Below are 13,232 nucleotides of genomic sequence, written 5' to 3'. Positions count from 1 at the left end.
TGGCTTCTCTTCTATGCAGGACCATCACAGCCAATCCTGGGCCCAGGCTCCATGTTGCTGGGGTTCTGGCATTCAGCCACAAGTGTGGACTTGGTGGAATGAAGACAGAACCCCAGTGCTGGAGAGGTGCAGTGCCTACTGACTCCCTGAGAAGGGCACACTCCAGAAGTAGCTCTGTTCTCAAGATGGTGCTGTGGTGCAGCAGACTGGCTCACAGCGGGTGGATGGAAGCCTAGCAGTGCACCCCTTAGTGTTCCTAACTGGGGGCAGTGCAGCTTTGTGAATTTGTGGTAGCTGTCTAAGCTGAGTTCAGAGCTTTTGAGGACTGAGGAATTCTCCTATAGTAAGGACTGTACATGTTTGTGGTGGCAACTGGGGCTGGCTAGGATATTCTGATTGCCTTTTCTCCAGATCCAACCCAAGTGGGAAAGACAGGACTGCAGATGCTAGGTATCCTCATGCAGCCCTCCTGGACTTCTAATCATCACAGGTGTGTGTGTCTCCATTCCCCCATTGCACTGTACCACTCTGACATTCTAGTCAAATCCTATCTGTTTCTTCATTGCCTTGGTCCTTTTTTTGTGAAAGAGACAAGCACCAGGCTTCTCTACTCAACCATTCTGCCAATGTCAGTTCTCAAATCTGCTTTCAATTAGACATACTTCAATTCAAAAGCAGAAAAGCCTATTATGTTTTCCATTTCTATTGTGCTTTCTTCATTCCTGAAGTTCAGTTTCCCTTTGGTATCATCTGACTTCATTCAGAATAATTCCCTAATTCTCTTATAGCAACTTTGTTGGAAATGAATTTTCTTCCTTTTTCTTCACCAGAAAATGTCTTTATTTCACCTTCGTTCCTGCAGGGTATTTTCATGAGGTACAGGATTCTAAGTTGACAGTTCCTTTCAAAAATGTTTTGCCACTTTCTTCTGATCTCCACAGATTTTTTTCCTTTAAGAAAAAACAGTTTTTCTATTTGCTTTCTAATGAGAAATCTAGTGATTGCAATTATTGTTCTTCTACTGACATGTGCCCTTTTCTCTGGTTATTTTCAAGATTTTTATTCTATCTATATAGTTTTCAGAGATTGATTATTATGTGAGTTGAACCTGGGTTTACTGACTGGGATAAGTGATTCTTTCCTGTCATTTTATCCTGCTATTCAGCTGAATGTGTTTTATTTTGGTTATTGTCATTTTCAGTTCCTAAATTTCCATTTTATTTTCTGGCCCTTTGCTGGAAGTTTCTACTTTTGCAATCATTTCAAGAGTGTTTATAATTGCTTCTTGGAGCATTTTTTTATAGTAAAGTGTTTGTCAGATAATTCCAACATTTATGTTATCTTGGGGCTGGTATCTGTTGATTGTCTCTTCCCATAAGAGTTGAGATATTCCTGGTTCTTCATGTCAAGTAATTTTGGATTGTATACTGAATATTTTGAATACAGCTGTCCCTTGGTATACACAGGGGATTGATTCCAGGATGCCGAAGTACACCAAAATTCATGTATATTCAGTTCTCAGTCAGCCCTTCAGAATTCGTGTATATGAAAAGTCAGCCCTCTACATATGTGGATTTCTTTCAAATCCTGCAAATAGTGTATTTTCTATCCACAAGTGGTTGGAGAAAATCCACATCTAATGGACCTGTACAGTTCAAACCTATGTCAACTGTATTACGTTATGAAACTCTGGGTATTCTAGAAATCCTTCAGAGAATGTTAATACCTTTGTTTTAGCATGCAGTCAACACAGGCTCAAGCCACAGATTCCAATGTGCCTTCTGTGGTCTGTGGCTACAACATCAGCTCAGTTTTCAAAGCTTTCACAATGCTAATTGGATCTGCCCCACATGTGCATCCTCCAGTGGTCAATCTGGGACCTGGTGGTGGGTTGTTGGTCCAGTTCTCAAAGGCTTTGGTATGCTCATTAGAATAAGATACATAGACGACAAATGCATAGTTCAGGAGCAAGTCTAGGAGTTTAACACAATCACATGGGGTTGCTTTCCTGAGCTCCTCCCTCTCTGTCATCTTCTCAGTAATTTCTAGTTCCCTGGAGCTCCTTCTGGCCAGAAAGCTGGGGCTTTGGCCCACTTTTCCACACACTTCTGTGATTATATCCAGTTCTAGAATTAAGCAGTGGGAAAAATGGGGGTAGGGAGTGGAGGACAGCAACCTCACCACCAGTTCAAGTAGTATTTGAATTCTTATCTTCTTCCCCAATCTGTTTACTATTTACCTTTCAATGTCCTCAAATAGCTGCTCCATGCATTCTGTCCAGATTTTATAGTTGTATTCAGTGGGAGAGAAAATATGAAGTGTTTTTACTCCATCTTAACTGGAACTCTTTAAAGATAGTTTAGCCAGAATTCTGACAATTGGTATCTATTATATGATATCCCAACTAGTCTTTGTTTAATATAAGCTTGCTTGCTCACCAACACCAGCAACAGACACCTTGTTCCAAAGAGACCAAACAGGTTTGGCAGGTTATCTTTTAAGAATATGCTTACTATTGCCTTTATGGCTAATGGAAGAGGCAGAAAAAACCTTCATTTCTCTTTTCACAGTCTCTCTGATAGGAAGTAGAAGTCTCCAAAATTCAAGATAGTGCCCTAGAGGGCAACTAAGCAATAGTAATAGAAGATTATTTTATTCCTGGTATTCAGTACTCACCTCCTCATTTATAAGTACAACACATGGTGGTACAGCCTTTAATCAAGACCCAAAAAAACATTAAGAGGTGACCTTGAAGATCACACAAGTTCTCTGAGGTAAAGTTCAATAGAGGTACTTCTTGATGCTAAGCACATAATTTTCAAAAATAAAAGGAAAACTAAAAATTATTGAAAACAGAAACAAAAAGATTAAAATCAGAGGTGCTAGCTGAAGAATGAATAAACCAAATTTCATATTAGCTAACAGTGAGGACAGAAAAAGGGGTTCATTTAACAGAAAGAACCAAATTTATCTAGATAGTTATGACACAGACAATATGGGAAATCAAAAAATATGTTTCTTTCTCATGCTTAAGTAGCAATGAAAATAATCATACCACCAGATAGGAATGTTTGAAAAAATCAAAAGAAATAAGAGAAACAAAGTATATCACACCAGGTTTTGAACTCAGGATATGAAGAACTAAGAATAACATCCTGTTGATTTCACAATGAAAGTTAAGTATACATAAAGGTAACAATAAAACCCTAACACCAAACAATGGAAAACGTTTTAAATAGTAAAAATTTAAATTAAATTAGATATACTTTAGAAAATTTCATGGATCTAACTCTAAAATTCTTAACAATGCTTATAATTACATCTGAATCATTACTAAAAAGATCAAGTTTACCAGGGAATGCAAAGTTAAATCCTAAAATAAACAAAGCAAACAGAAAAACAAAACAAAACAAAAAAAAAACCTACTAAACCTTAACAGCTGAATCTTAAGCCAAAGGAACCTAAAAAACAAGATGTGAGTTTATTTTTCTTTTCTTTTTTTGAGTCGGAGTCTCACTCTGTTGCCAGGCTGCAGGGCAGAAGCATGATCTTGGCTCACTGTAACCTCTGCCTCCTGGATTCAAGCGATTCTCCTGCCTCAGCCTTTCCAGTAGCTGGGACTACAGATGTGCACCACCATGCCCAGCTAATTTTTGTATTTTTAGTAGAGATGCAGTTTTACCATGTTGGCCACGATGGTCTAGATCTCTTAACCTCATGATCGGCCCACCTTCGACTCCCGAACTGCTGGGATTATAGGCATGAGCCACTATGCCCCGCCAAGTTGCAAATTTTTTAAAAAAATCACCATTCCACCTTATCTAAACTTCAAGGACACCACAACAGAAATACAAGATCTTTTTAAAAGCCCTTACATAAAATTATCAGGCAGTTATCCCACCAAATCAAACAGTTTAGAATCTGTTTTTTTCCTCCCAACCACTAAAACAAGTTATTATGATACCAAGACTCTGTCCAGAACATCTGCGATTCCTGGAATTTGACGGGTAAACTCTGGTGCCTTGCTAGTCAACCCTACTCATCCATCCCTACCTTCCTGAAAAAATGTTACATTCCTCATAATCTCTATTAGACACCTCTCTTTAGCTTAAAGCAATAACATGTGATTTATAAACTGTATAAAATATAAATGTGTAACAGTTATTCTATATTACAATAATTTTCTTTTCAGTTGTCACCCTTACACTCTTTTATCTTCTCATTTTCTTTCCAGTCCTCTGGAAGGAAAGAAATGGTCTCTCAAATCTAAATCTAAGACCTTGATAATATGTATCTTAAATTTTACTACAGTTAATGTTTTTAAGCTACTGAATTTTTTCTTTTGTGTCTCACCTTCCCTTAAATTATGACAATCTTGTATTATAAGCAGAACAGGTATCATTAAATTCATTTTAAATACAAGGAAACAGAGGTAAGTTCAAAGAATTAAAGTAACTTTCCCCAAAGCAAGCATTTGATAATGGCAGGCTGAATCTAGAATCCAAGACACTTTACTTCCAGTTCAATGCTATATTTTTTTAAATAAGCATTTTTCTACTAACAGAAAAGTCTCTCAAAACACACAGATCCTGCACATCAAAATAAAGTATGCATGCCATCTTCTTGTGAATCTCTAACATTTCCTTTTCCATTTAAGGTATACCAGTAAACAAATACTACCATTAAAGTTACCTTGTAAAATATCCATGAAGGAAACCTAGTGAAGCTTTCATGGTTCCAGGAGAACCTACTGAAAGATAATTGGATGATAACTGAACTACTATCATTCAAGAGGCCAAATCTCAGGTTCCCAAATCACAGTACTTTGACCATTTAGTTAGTGGGAAATTAAAAGGGATGAATTTCAAAGCCCTGCTTCTTTCTCATCCTAGACCAATGGTTCTCAGTGTGATCTGCAGAGCAGCAGCAGCAATAGCAACAACATATGGTAATTTATTAGAAATCCCATTTTCAGGTCCTACCCTAGATGTGCTACAGTATTATAAACTCTGGTTGTGGGACCTAGTAGTCTATAGTTTAACAAGCTTTCCAGATGATTTTATGCATGCCAAAGTTTGAGAACCACTGTCCTAGACTATCAATGCTTTGAAATCGTACCATCTGTTTCTCTGCTGTCATACACAAGCTCTTTATGACCTGTCTTTTAAGAAAGTCTTCCCTTGCTATATTAATTTGATTGCTAGAATGTACTGTTAATGACAGATTTCATTTGTTCATTTGTTCCTGTCCAGTACTCCATGAGTTTTGGAGATAGAGAACTTGCATGAAGTTTAAATACAAATTGATTTAACAGTTTGTCTTCTTTCATTGACTTCATATATTTTCAAATTTCATTTTAAAAATATACCATGCAGTTCTCATACCTAAATATTTTCTAATCTGTAATGAGCCTTATGATTCAGTATTTTATTTCTTGTACAATGTTTTATGAAGAATTGTACTGACAGTTTGTATAACCTATTATTTTCTATAAACAAAAATCCCCAAACTTCAGGATACATGGTTTCTAATCTGGTCTGCATTTTAATCATTTAGTATTTATTCTTTTGCTTAGTTCCTACAGGTTGCACTGTGAAGCAAACACACAACAGGTCTTTCCTTTTATTTTTGAATTCCTTTTTCTCCCCCACCATCCGATAACAAATCAAAGTGGAATGCTAGGAATTATTAAAAGGAAAGTAAATGAATTCTTTGTCTCACCCTCTGCACAGATGCACTGAACTCACACATTTCTCAAAGGAGAAAGAAGAAATCCAAAAGGAAGTAAGGGTCACAAAATACATAACAATTAAATCAAAATGTTTGAACTGCAAATTCAGACAGCTAACTCTAAAAAATTCTGGATGATGGGCTAAGAAAAGAAAATACTGAGGGCTAGATTTTAATCTAGGACATACAACACACATTTCATACAAGTTTGCAGCTGCATTAAACAAAGATATGCCTGCCTGTCTGAAGTTAGTTTGGCAATTAGTAATCTATTTATAATAAAATTTCCAACAGGGCACAGTGGCTCATGTCTGTAATCCCAGAATTTATGGAGACTGAGAGAGAAGGATCTCTTCAGGCCACAAAATCAAGATTAGCCTGGGCAACATTGGAAGATCCCATCTCTACAAAAAAATTCAAAAATTAGCTGGGTGTGGTGGCATGTACCAGTGGTCCCAGCTACTTGGTAGGCTGAGGTAGAAGGACTGCTTGAGTCTAGGGTCAAAGCTGCAGTGGGCTGAGACCACGCCACTGCACTCCAGCATAGGTGACAGAGCGAGACCCTTCTCAAAAAAAAAAAGAAGATGGCCGATTAGCAGCAGCTCAGGATTGTAGCTCCCAGTGAAAGTGCACAGAGTGAGTGGACGCCACACTTCCAGACAAATTATTGTTGCCCATTGTCCAGGAGATTCTCAGCGGAGGAGCCCCACAGGTCGCCAGCGTGACTCTTTTGGCTGGTGCAGCTGCTCTGCTGGCGCCCCGGCGCGGTGGTTCTCAGTATGGAGTATATGGGACTGGGTGCCCTTTTAGTTGGCATTTGGAGCTCCTGGAAGGCAGAGTCGCCCATTCAGCTGATTGAAAAGGGGAATGAAGCAGGGAGCCTGACTGGGAGATTCCCCGGCAGAAGAAGTGCCACGAATCTCAATGCCGCTGTTTCAGCCGGCGCAGTGGGTCGCCGCAGGAGAAATTACACAGATTCTCACACCTTTTCAGTGGGCGACTGGAACACCTGGGAGAAAGTTCAACTAAAATAAAAATAAAAAAATAAAGAAGAGGCTCTGAGACAGGGAGCCAGGTGATCGGTCTCGGCTGGCCCCACCTCCACAAAAAGACAGCAATTGGAAGCACTGAAGATTGAGAGTCCCACAGCAAGCACAGCTGAACCTGGGAAGGTCCAGCTCTGTGGGGGAGGGGCACCCGCCAAAGGAAAACTAAGAAACAGAAAATACTTCATCACCAACAAGCTGGAAGTCCACTCAGAGACCCAATCTGAAAGTCAGCAATTACAAAGATGACAGGTGGGTAAATCCACAAAGATGGGAAGAAACCAGAGCAAAAAGGCTGAAAACACCCGAAATCAGAATGTCTTTCCTCTGCAGGGGATGCAGCTCCTCATCAGCAACAGAACAAGGCCTGATGGAGAATAAGTGTGACAAGTTGACAGAATCAGGCTTCAGAAGGTGGATAATAAGAAACTTCTGTGAGCTAAAAGAACATGTTCTAACCCAATGCAAAGAAACTCAGAACCTTGAAAAAAGGTTTGATGAAATGCTAATGAGAATAGACAATTTAGAGAGGAATATAAGGGAACTAATAGAGCTGAAAAACACAATACAAATATATTGTGAAGTACGCACAAGTTTTAACAGTCGAATTGATCAAGCGGAAGAAAGAATATCAGAGGTCGAAGACCAACTTAATGAAATAAAACAAGAAGACAAGGTTAGAGAAGAAAGGGTAAAAAGGAATGAGCAAAGTCTCCAAGAAATATGGGACTATGCGAAAAGGCCTAATCTACGTTTGATAGGTGTACCTGAATATGATGGAGAGAATGAATGAATCCAAGCTGGAAAATATTCTTCAGGATATTATCCAGGAAAACTTTCCCAGCCTGGCAAGGCAGGACAATACTCAACTCCAGGTAGTACAGAGAACACCACAAAGATATTCCTCAAGAAGAGCAACCCCAAGGCACATAATCGTTAGATTCACCAGGGTTGAAATGAAGGAGAAAATACTAAGGGCAGCCAGAGAGAAAGGTCAGGTTACCCACAAAGGGAAGCCCATCAGACTCACAATAGATCTCTCAGCAGAAACCCTACAAGCCAGAAGAGAGTAGGGGCCAATATTCAACATCCTTAAAGAAAAGAACTTTCAACCCAGAATTTCATATCCAGCCAAACTAAGCTTCATAAGTGAAGGAAAAATAAAATTTTTTGCACACAAGCAAGTACTCAGAGATTTCATCACCACCAGGCTTGCTTTACAAGAGCTTCTGAAAGCATTACACATAGAAAGGAACAACCAGAATCAGCCATTCCAAAAACATACCAGAAGGTAAAGAGCATCACCCTAATGAAGAATTTACATCAACTAATGGGCAAAACAGCCAGCTAGCATTATATGATAGTTTCAAACTCACATATATCAATATCAATCCTAAATTTAAATAAACTAAATGCCCCAATCAAAAGACACAGACAGGCAAATTGGATAAAAAGCCAAAACCCATCAGTATGCTGCATCCAGACCCATCTCACATGCAAGGATACACAAAGACTCAAAACAAAGGGATGGAGGAAGATTTACCAACCAAATGGAGAGAAAAAAAAAAAAAGCAGGAGTTGCAATTCTCATCTCTGATAAAATAGACTTTAAAGCAACAAAGACCAAAAGAGACAAAGAAGGACATTACATAATGGTAAAGGATCAATGCAACAAGAAGAGCTAACGAACCTAAATATATACATACCCAATACAGGAGCACCCAGATACATAAGGCAAGTTCTTAATGACTTACAAAGAGACTTAGACTCCCACATAATAATAGTGGGAGACTTTAACACTACATTGTCAATATTAGACAGATCAACCAGACAGAAAATTAACAAGGATATCCAGGACTTGAACTCAGACCTGGAATTGTAAACTTAATAAACATTTACAGAACTCTCCACCCCAAATCCACAAAACATACATTTTTCTCACTATCACATTACACCTATTCTAAAAGTGACCACAAAATTGGAAGTAAATCACTCCTCAGCAATTGCATAGCATTTCACAGGTTTAAATGAAATATTGGTTGGCTGCTTGTTTGTTATTTTCCTCCCTTATTCCTTCCTGTCTCCTTGTTAAGCACATTTATTGGCATAAAAGAGGCTTTTAATACCCATATTCAGACTGCATTCTAGCCTGGGCAATAGAGCAAGATTCCTGTTCTCTCTCTCTTTCATTCTTTTTTCTCTTTCTTTCTCTCTTTATCTTTCTTCTTTTCTCTTTTCCTTCCTTTCTTTCTTTAAAAAAAAATGTTCACAAAGAGATAGTTAAATGCAAGAATCCCAGTGCTTACATTTTAGGAAAGGTACCTAGAAAAATTCTAAAAATTTCAGAATTTGAAAGGGCTAGTATTGAAAATACAAAGTTATAATAGCGAGAAAAAGAGAGAGGATGCTTATAATGTTTTTTCAGGCAACAGAGAAAGGGAAAGAAGACAGCACTAAGTTGAAAATAAAACATTTGAATTACAGGAATATCCACAGACATATCAGCTGGTTTTCAAATAGACAGATAACCTGTCAGGTCAATAAGAACACTATGCAGTAGAAACTTCCTCAATGGAGTGAGATTAGGCTAATGGCCAACCCAAAGGCAGTCTGTTTTTAAGTGCCAAAAGAGGATGACAAAATTGAAAAAAGTTGATAGGAAGAATGAAAAGTAATTATTTGACACTTTTATAAAAACCTGTCCATTTTAACACAATTTGTCGTTCCATCTGGAATGCAAAGATGAACATCCTCTAAAACTTTATTAGAGAAAAGAAAAACTACAGGAGAAATAATCTGGGTGCAGTGCTCACACCTGTAATCCCAGCATTTTGGGAGGCCACGGTGGGCAGATCACCTGAGGTTGGGAGTTCAAGACCAGCCTGACCAACATGGAGAAACTCTGACTCTATTAAACATACAAAATTAGCTGGGCGTGGTGGCACATGCCTGTAATCCCAGCTACTCGTAAGGCTGAAGCAGGAGAACTGCTTGAACCTGGGAGGTGAGAGTTGCAATTATGGACCACGCCACTGCACTCCAGCCTGAGCACAAGAGCGAAACTCTGTCTCAAAAGAAAAAAAAAAATTCTAGTTCTTTTTTTTTGAGACAGAGTCTCACTCTATCACCCAGGCTGGAGTCCAGTGGTGCTGTATCAGCTCACTGCAACCTCTGCCTCCCAGAATCAAGCAATTCTTGTGTCTCAGGCTCCTGAGTAACTGGGATTATAGACGTGCACCACCATGCCCAGCTAAGTCTTTTTATTTTTAGTAGAGATGGGATTTCACCATGTTGCCCAGGCTGGTCTTGAACTTCTAAGCTCAGATGATCCACCCACCTCAGCCTCCCAAAGTGCTAGGATTACAGGTGTGAGCCACCACACCTGGCCTAAAAATTCTAGTCCTTAACAGTTGAAAGCAAATATGGATAAGATTATGAATGAAGGGGATTCAGATTGATTTAATATTCATATGAAAAACACCATTGCTGAAACATTTCTCAGCATAAATAAAGCCTACAGCTTCTTTAAACAGTTCTTTGAAGATCTGCATTTATAAGACAGCCAGTAATCTTTTATTCTTTCCTATGACAAGCCTGGTAGGTAGGTAGCTAGTTACCTCAAAAGGGAAAACAAACCAGTTCTAAAACAAGAACACATAAGGCATCTATGCTAAAAATTTCATGAGGGAACAAGGAAAACTTCTCAGACAGCCAAATACCAAAAATTCACAAACCAAAGCATCACAGTTTATACCAGCATGATAGTGATTACAGCATCCGAAATGCTAACCTCACAAATTACCATATAAGCAAACAATCCAACTCTACATTAAGAATATGGGCAATATTTATGCAATCAAACAAAATACACTATCACTGCGTGCTTGATTCTGAACTAGAGCCCCTTAGAAGGGGCAGGAGGATGACAAAAATGACAATATTAGAATTTCACCAAACATTTGCAATACAGAACAGCTCTCTTCTTGAAAAGGGGCCAATGTATTTGATTCCTTTTTTTGATCAAAGAGGATTTATGATAGGAAGCAACTAGAAAACTTGCAAAATATTTCAGAAAGAAATTATATTGAGTTCCTTTACCCTTGCTTGGAAAAAGAAATAAATGGAGGTGCAAAGGAAGAGAAAAACACAGGTCTGCTACCACCTGTTCTCATTAAAAGAGGCCTTTTTTTTGTGGGGAGTACATTTCCTCTCACAGTTTTATTTGAAAACTGTTGTCCACCTATTCATCCCTTAGGGAATTATTAAACAACATACTAAAATAAAATGCAAACAAAAACAAAACCACCTCATGCAAAGCTTAAGGAAAAATTAATCTAAGATTCAGATGTTCATGAAGGTTTATGAAGGAGGACAGGCAGGGTAAGGTTAAAAGGGTAAGCTTTCTGTTGCATATTTTCCAAAAAGGGAATGCAATTAGAAGATAAGCATCTAGTCAGTCCTTAATTAAAACAAGGTGGGATACCCATGACTCAGAGCAACGGTAGGTTTGCTTAAAAAGAATTATAGGTAACAGTTCTCATATTAATATTTTTAGATACATTTTCTGCTGGGAAGACATTAGTATGAGGAATATTTTGTTGCCGAAAATAAAGTATTTCTGCTTTCAACTTTTTAAAGTGTTCTCCCTTTCCAACCTTCCGTGTCCCAATTCTGAAATTCCACCTAAAGTTCATGTATTTTCCTTCTCTATGTTAATGAAAACACACCACATTGATTGTAAGAATCTTACTAGATTTCCAGTTGTTTTGCCTCAATTCCTACATTAATCCAAACAATAAGGGCCTTTAAAACATTCATAAATAACCTGCTGCTGCTGTACCTAGGAGCCAACTGCAACAATGTTGAGCAACAACAAATTTCATAGTTCAAGAGGCACAGTTAAGGGAAAAGGTTGCTCAGAAAATCACTCTTATTTAGCACAAAGATCCTTAAAAATTGCATGAAATCAGTGAAGTAACTATAGAAACCAATTTCTTCAGCTCCATATCACACGTCTCACACCTCAATTGTCTTTATTATCATCTGCTGTCAGATCCTTAATCAGAAATGTGAACAGGCTTGATGATTTATTCAGGAGGGAAAAGAATCTGTAGGTCAAGTGAAAAATTTCACACACACACCCATACACACACCGCATCTTCAACCTTAGGTACTTTCATTTCATTCTGTTCTCAGCAGCTCTGGGGGCAACTCCAGTGAGATCCAATATTAAGGCTCAATTAAAATAAGCTCCAATTAGTGGAGCTTTTTTCTCTGGGGCTAGAAAAGTCAGGAAATGGATATTGGGAAATGTAAAAAGTCAGCTACTGAGAGGAGGCTGCAGACATAAATGAACTTATTTGTTGATTTCTACAGTTGCTATGCAGAGGCCTCTGGGAGTAAAAGCTTAACCAGTCTAAGCTATAAACTAAAACCCCTGCAGCTAAACATGAACTGTGTGAAACAAGGGCTCCATTCCAGAACAGAAAACTGCTGGGCCCAGAAAATTAAAAGCCAGAGGCATTTTCCATTTAAAACTAAATCCCAGTACCGCCTCCCAGCCAAAGAATTATAAGCAGTATCAGATTTACAAAACGAACAATTACCCTGGAAAAATGTAGCCTATTGTATAGTCCCAGATGCTAAATCTCAAAAGTTTCTTTTTTTTTTAAATCTCATATTATATTCCTCCAAGTATACTGCTATAGTTTACAAAGAGCCATTTCGAGACAGGCCTAAGCCTTGAAAATAAATTTTGAAAAAGAGAGCACATAACTCATTGACCTCATTTGAAGTACTGCCCTTGCCTTTAGCAGTTCCTGTCCTTCCCCAAGGCTTCTGCAAATGGTATGCAACAGCAAAATAAACCCTGACCTAATTGCCAGGAAAGAGCTGCCAACCTTCCCTCAAACACAAAGACAAGCATGGTAACTTGAAAGTCTTACCTCTTTGGCTTTTTGCTTTAATCTCAGCTGTTCTGGATCTTCCTTATTACAACGACTCTATCAAAGGAAAAGAAAATTTTAATAGAAATTACTAGCATCTAAACACCATAGTTGCATTAAACATTTAATAAATGACAATTTTCTCTTGTGATTGAATATCTTAGCTCCAGGGGAAAATGCCTCAATCCAGTTTAGCTGCACTCCCACCCTGGTTTTCCCCACCCCCTCATCATCTGGGCTGGCTGCTGCAGTTCTAGCCTGGAGGAAGCTTATACTGAAAATGATGCTAACAATGTCAGTCAGGTCCAGTTGAGGCATGACGTTGTTTTTGCTGGAACACTGAAAACTAAAAAATTGATGGTACAGATGAAGGAAAAGAAAAAAAGAATAATTGTTGGTTTAAATGAATAAAAACAACCAATACTGGCTGATCTTCAGGTGAAGTCCATTTGGGAAAACACGGTATTTCAAGGACTACAAAAATCAAGAACCTGACTAACCTTGAACCAAA

General features: G+C 38.3%; 1 protein-coding gene across 14 annotated transcripts in view; it reads right to left on the bottom strand.

Moving 5' to 3' along the window:
- TAF4B (TATA-box binding protein associated factor 4b) overlaps positions 1–13,232 on the bottom strand; it is a 196,484-nt gene that overhangs the window by 75,312 nt on the left and 107,940 nt on the right. For all 14 annotated transcript variants that reach the window (XR_013525819.1, XR_008476036.2, XR_013525816.1 and 11 more), the window contains one exon: positions 12,722–12,778. Coding sequence is in view for 8 of the 14 variants with exons in the window: in XM_008979636.5 (XP_008977884.1) it covers positions 12,722–12,778 (57 nt within the window). In the remaining 6 variants the exon portion in view is untranslated. The remainder of the gene's footprint in view (positions 1–12,721; positions 12,779–13,232) is intronic.

This window comes from Callithrix jacchus, chromosome 13 (assembly GCF_049354715.1).
Source record: "Callithrix jacchus isolate 240 chromosome 13, calJac240_pri, whole genome shotgun sequence".
Classification (NCBI taxonomy): Eukaryota; Metazoa; Chordata; class Mammalia; order Primates; family Cebidae; genus Callithrix; species Callithrix jacchus.
This window is presented reverse-complemented; position numbering and strand designations above follow the sequence as displayed.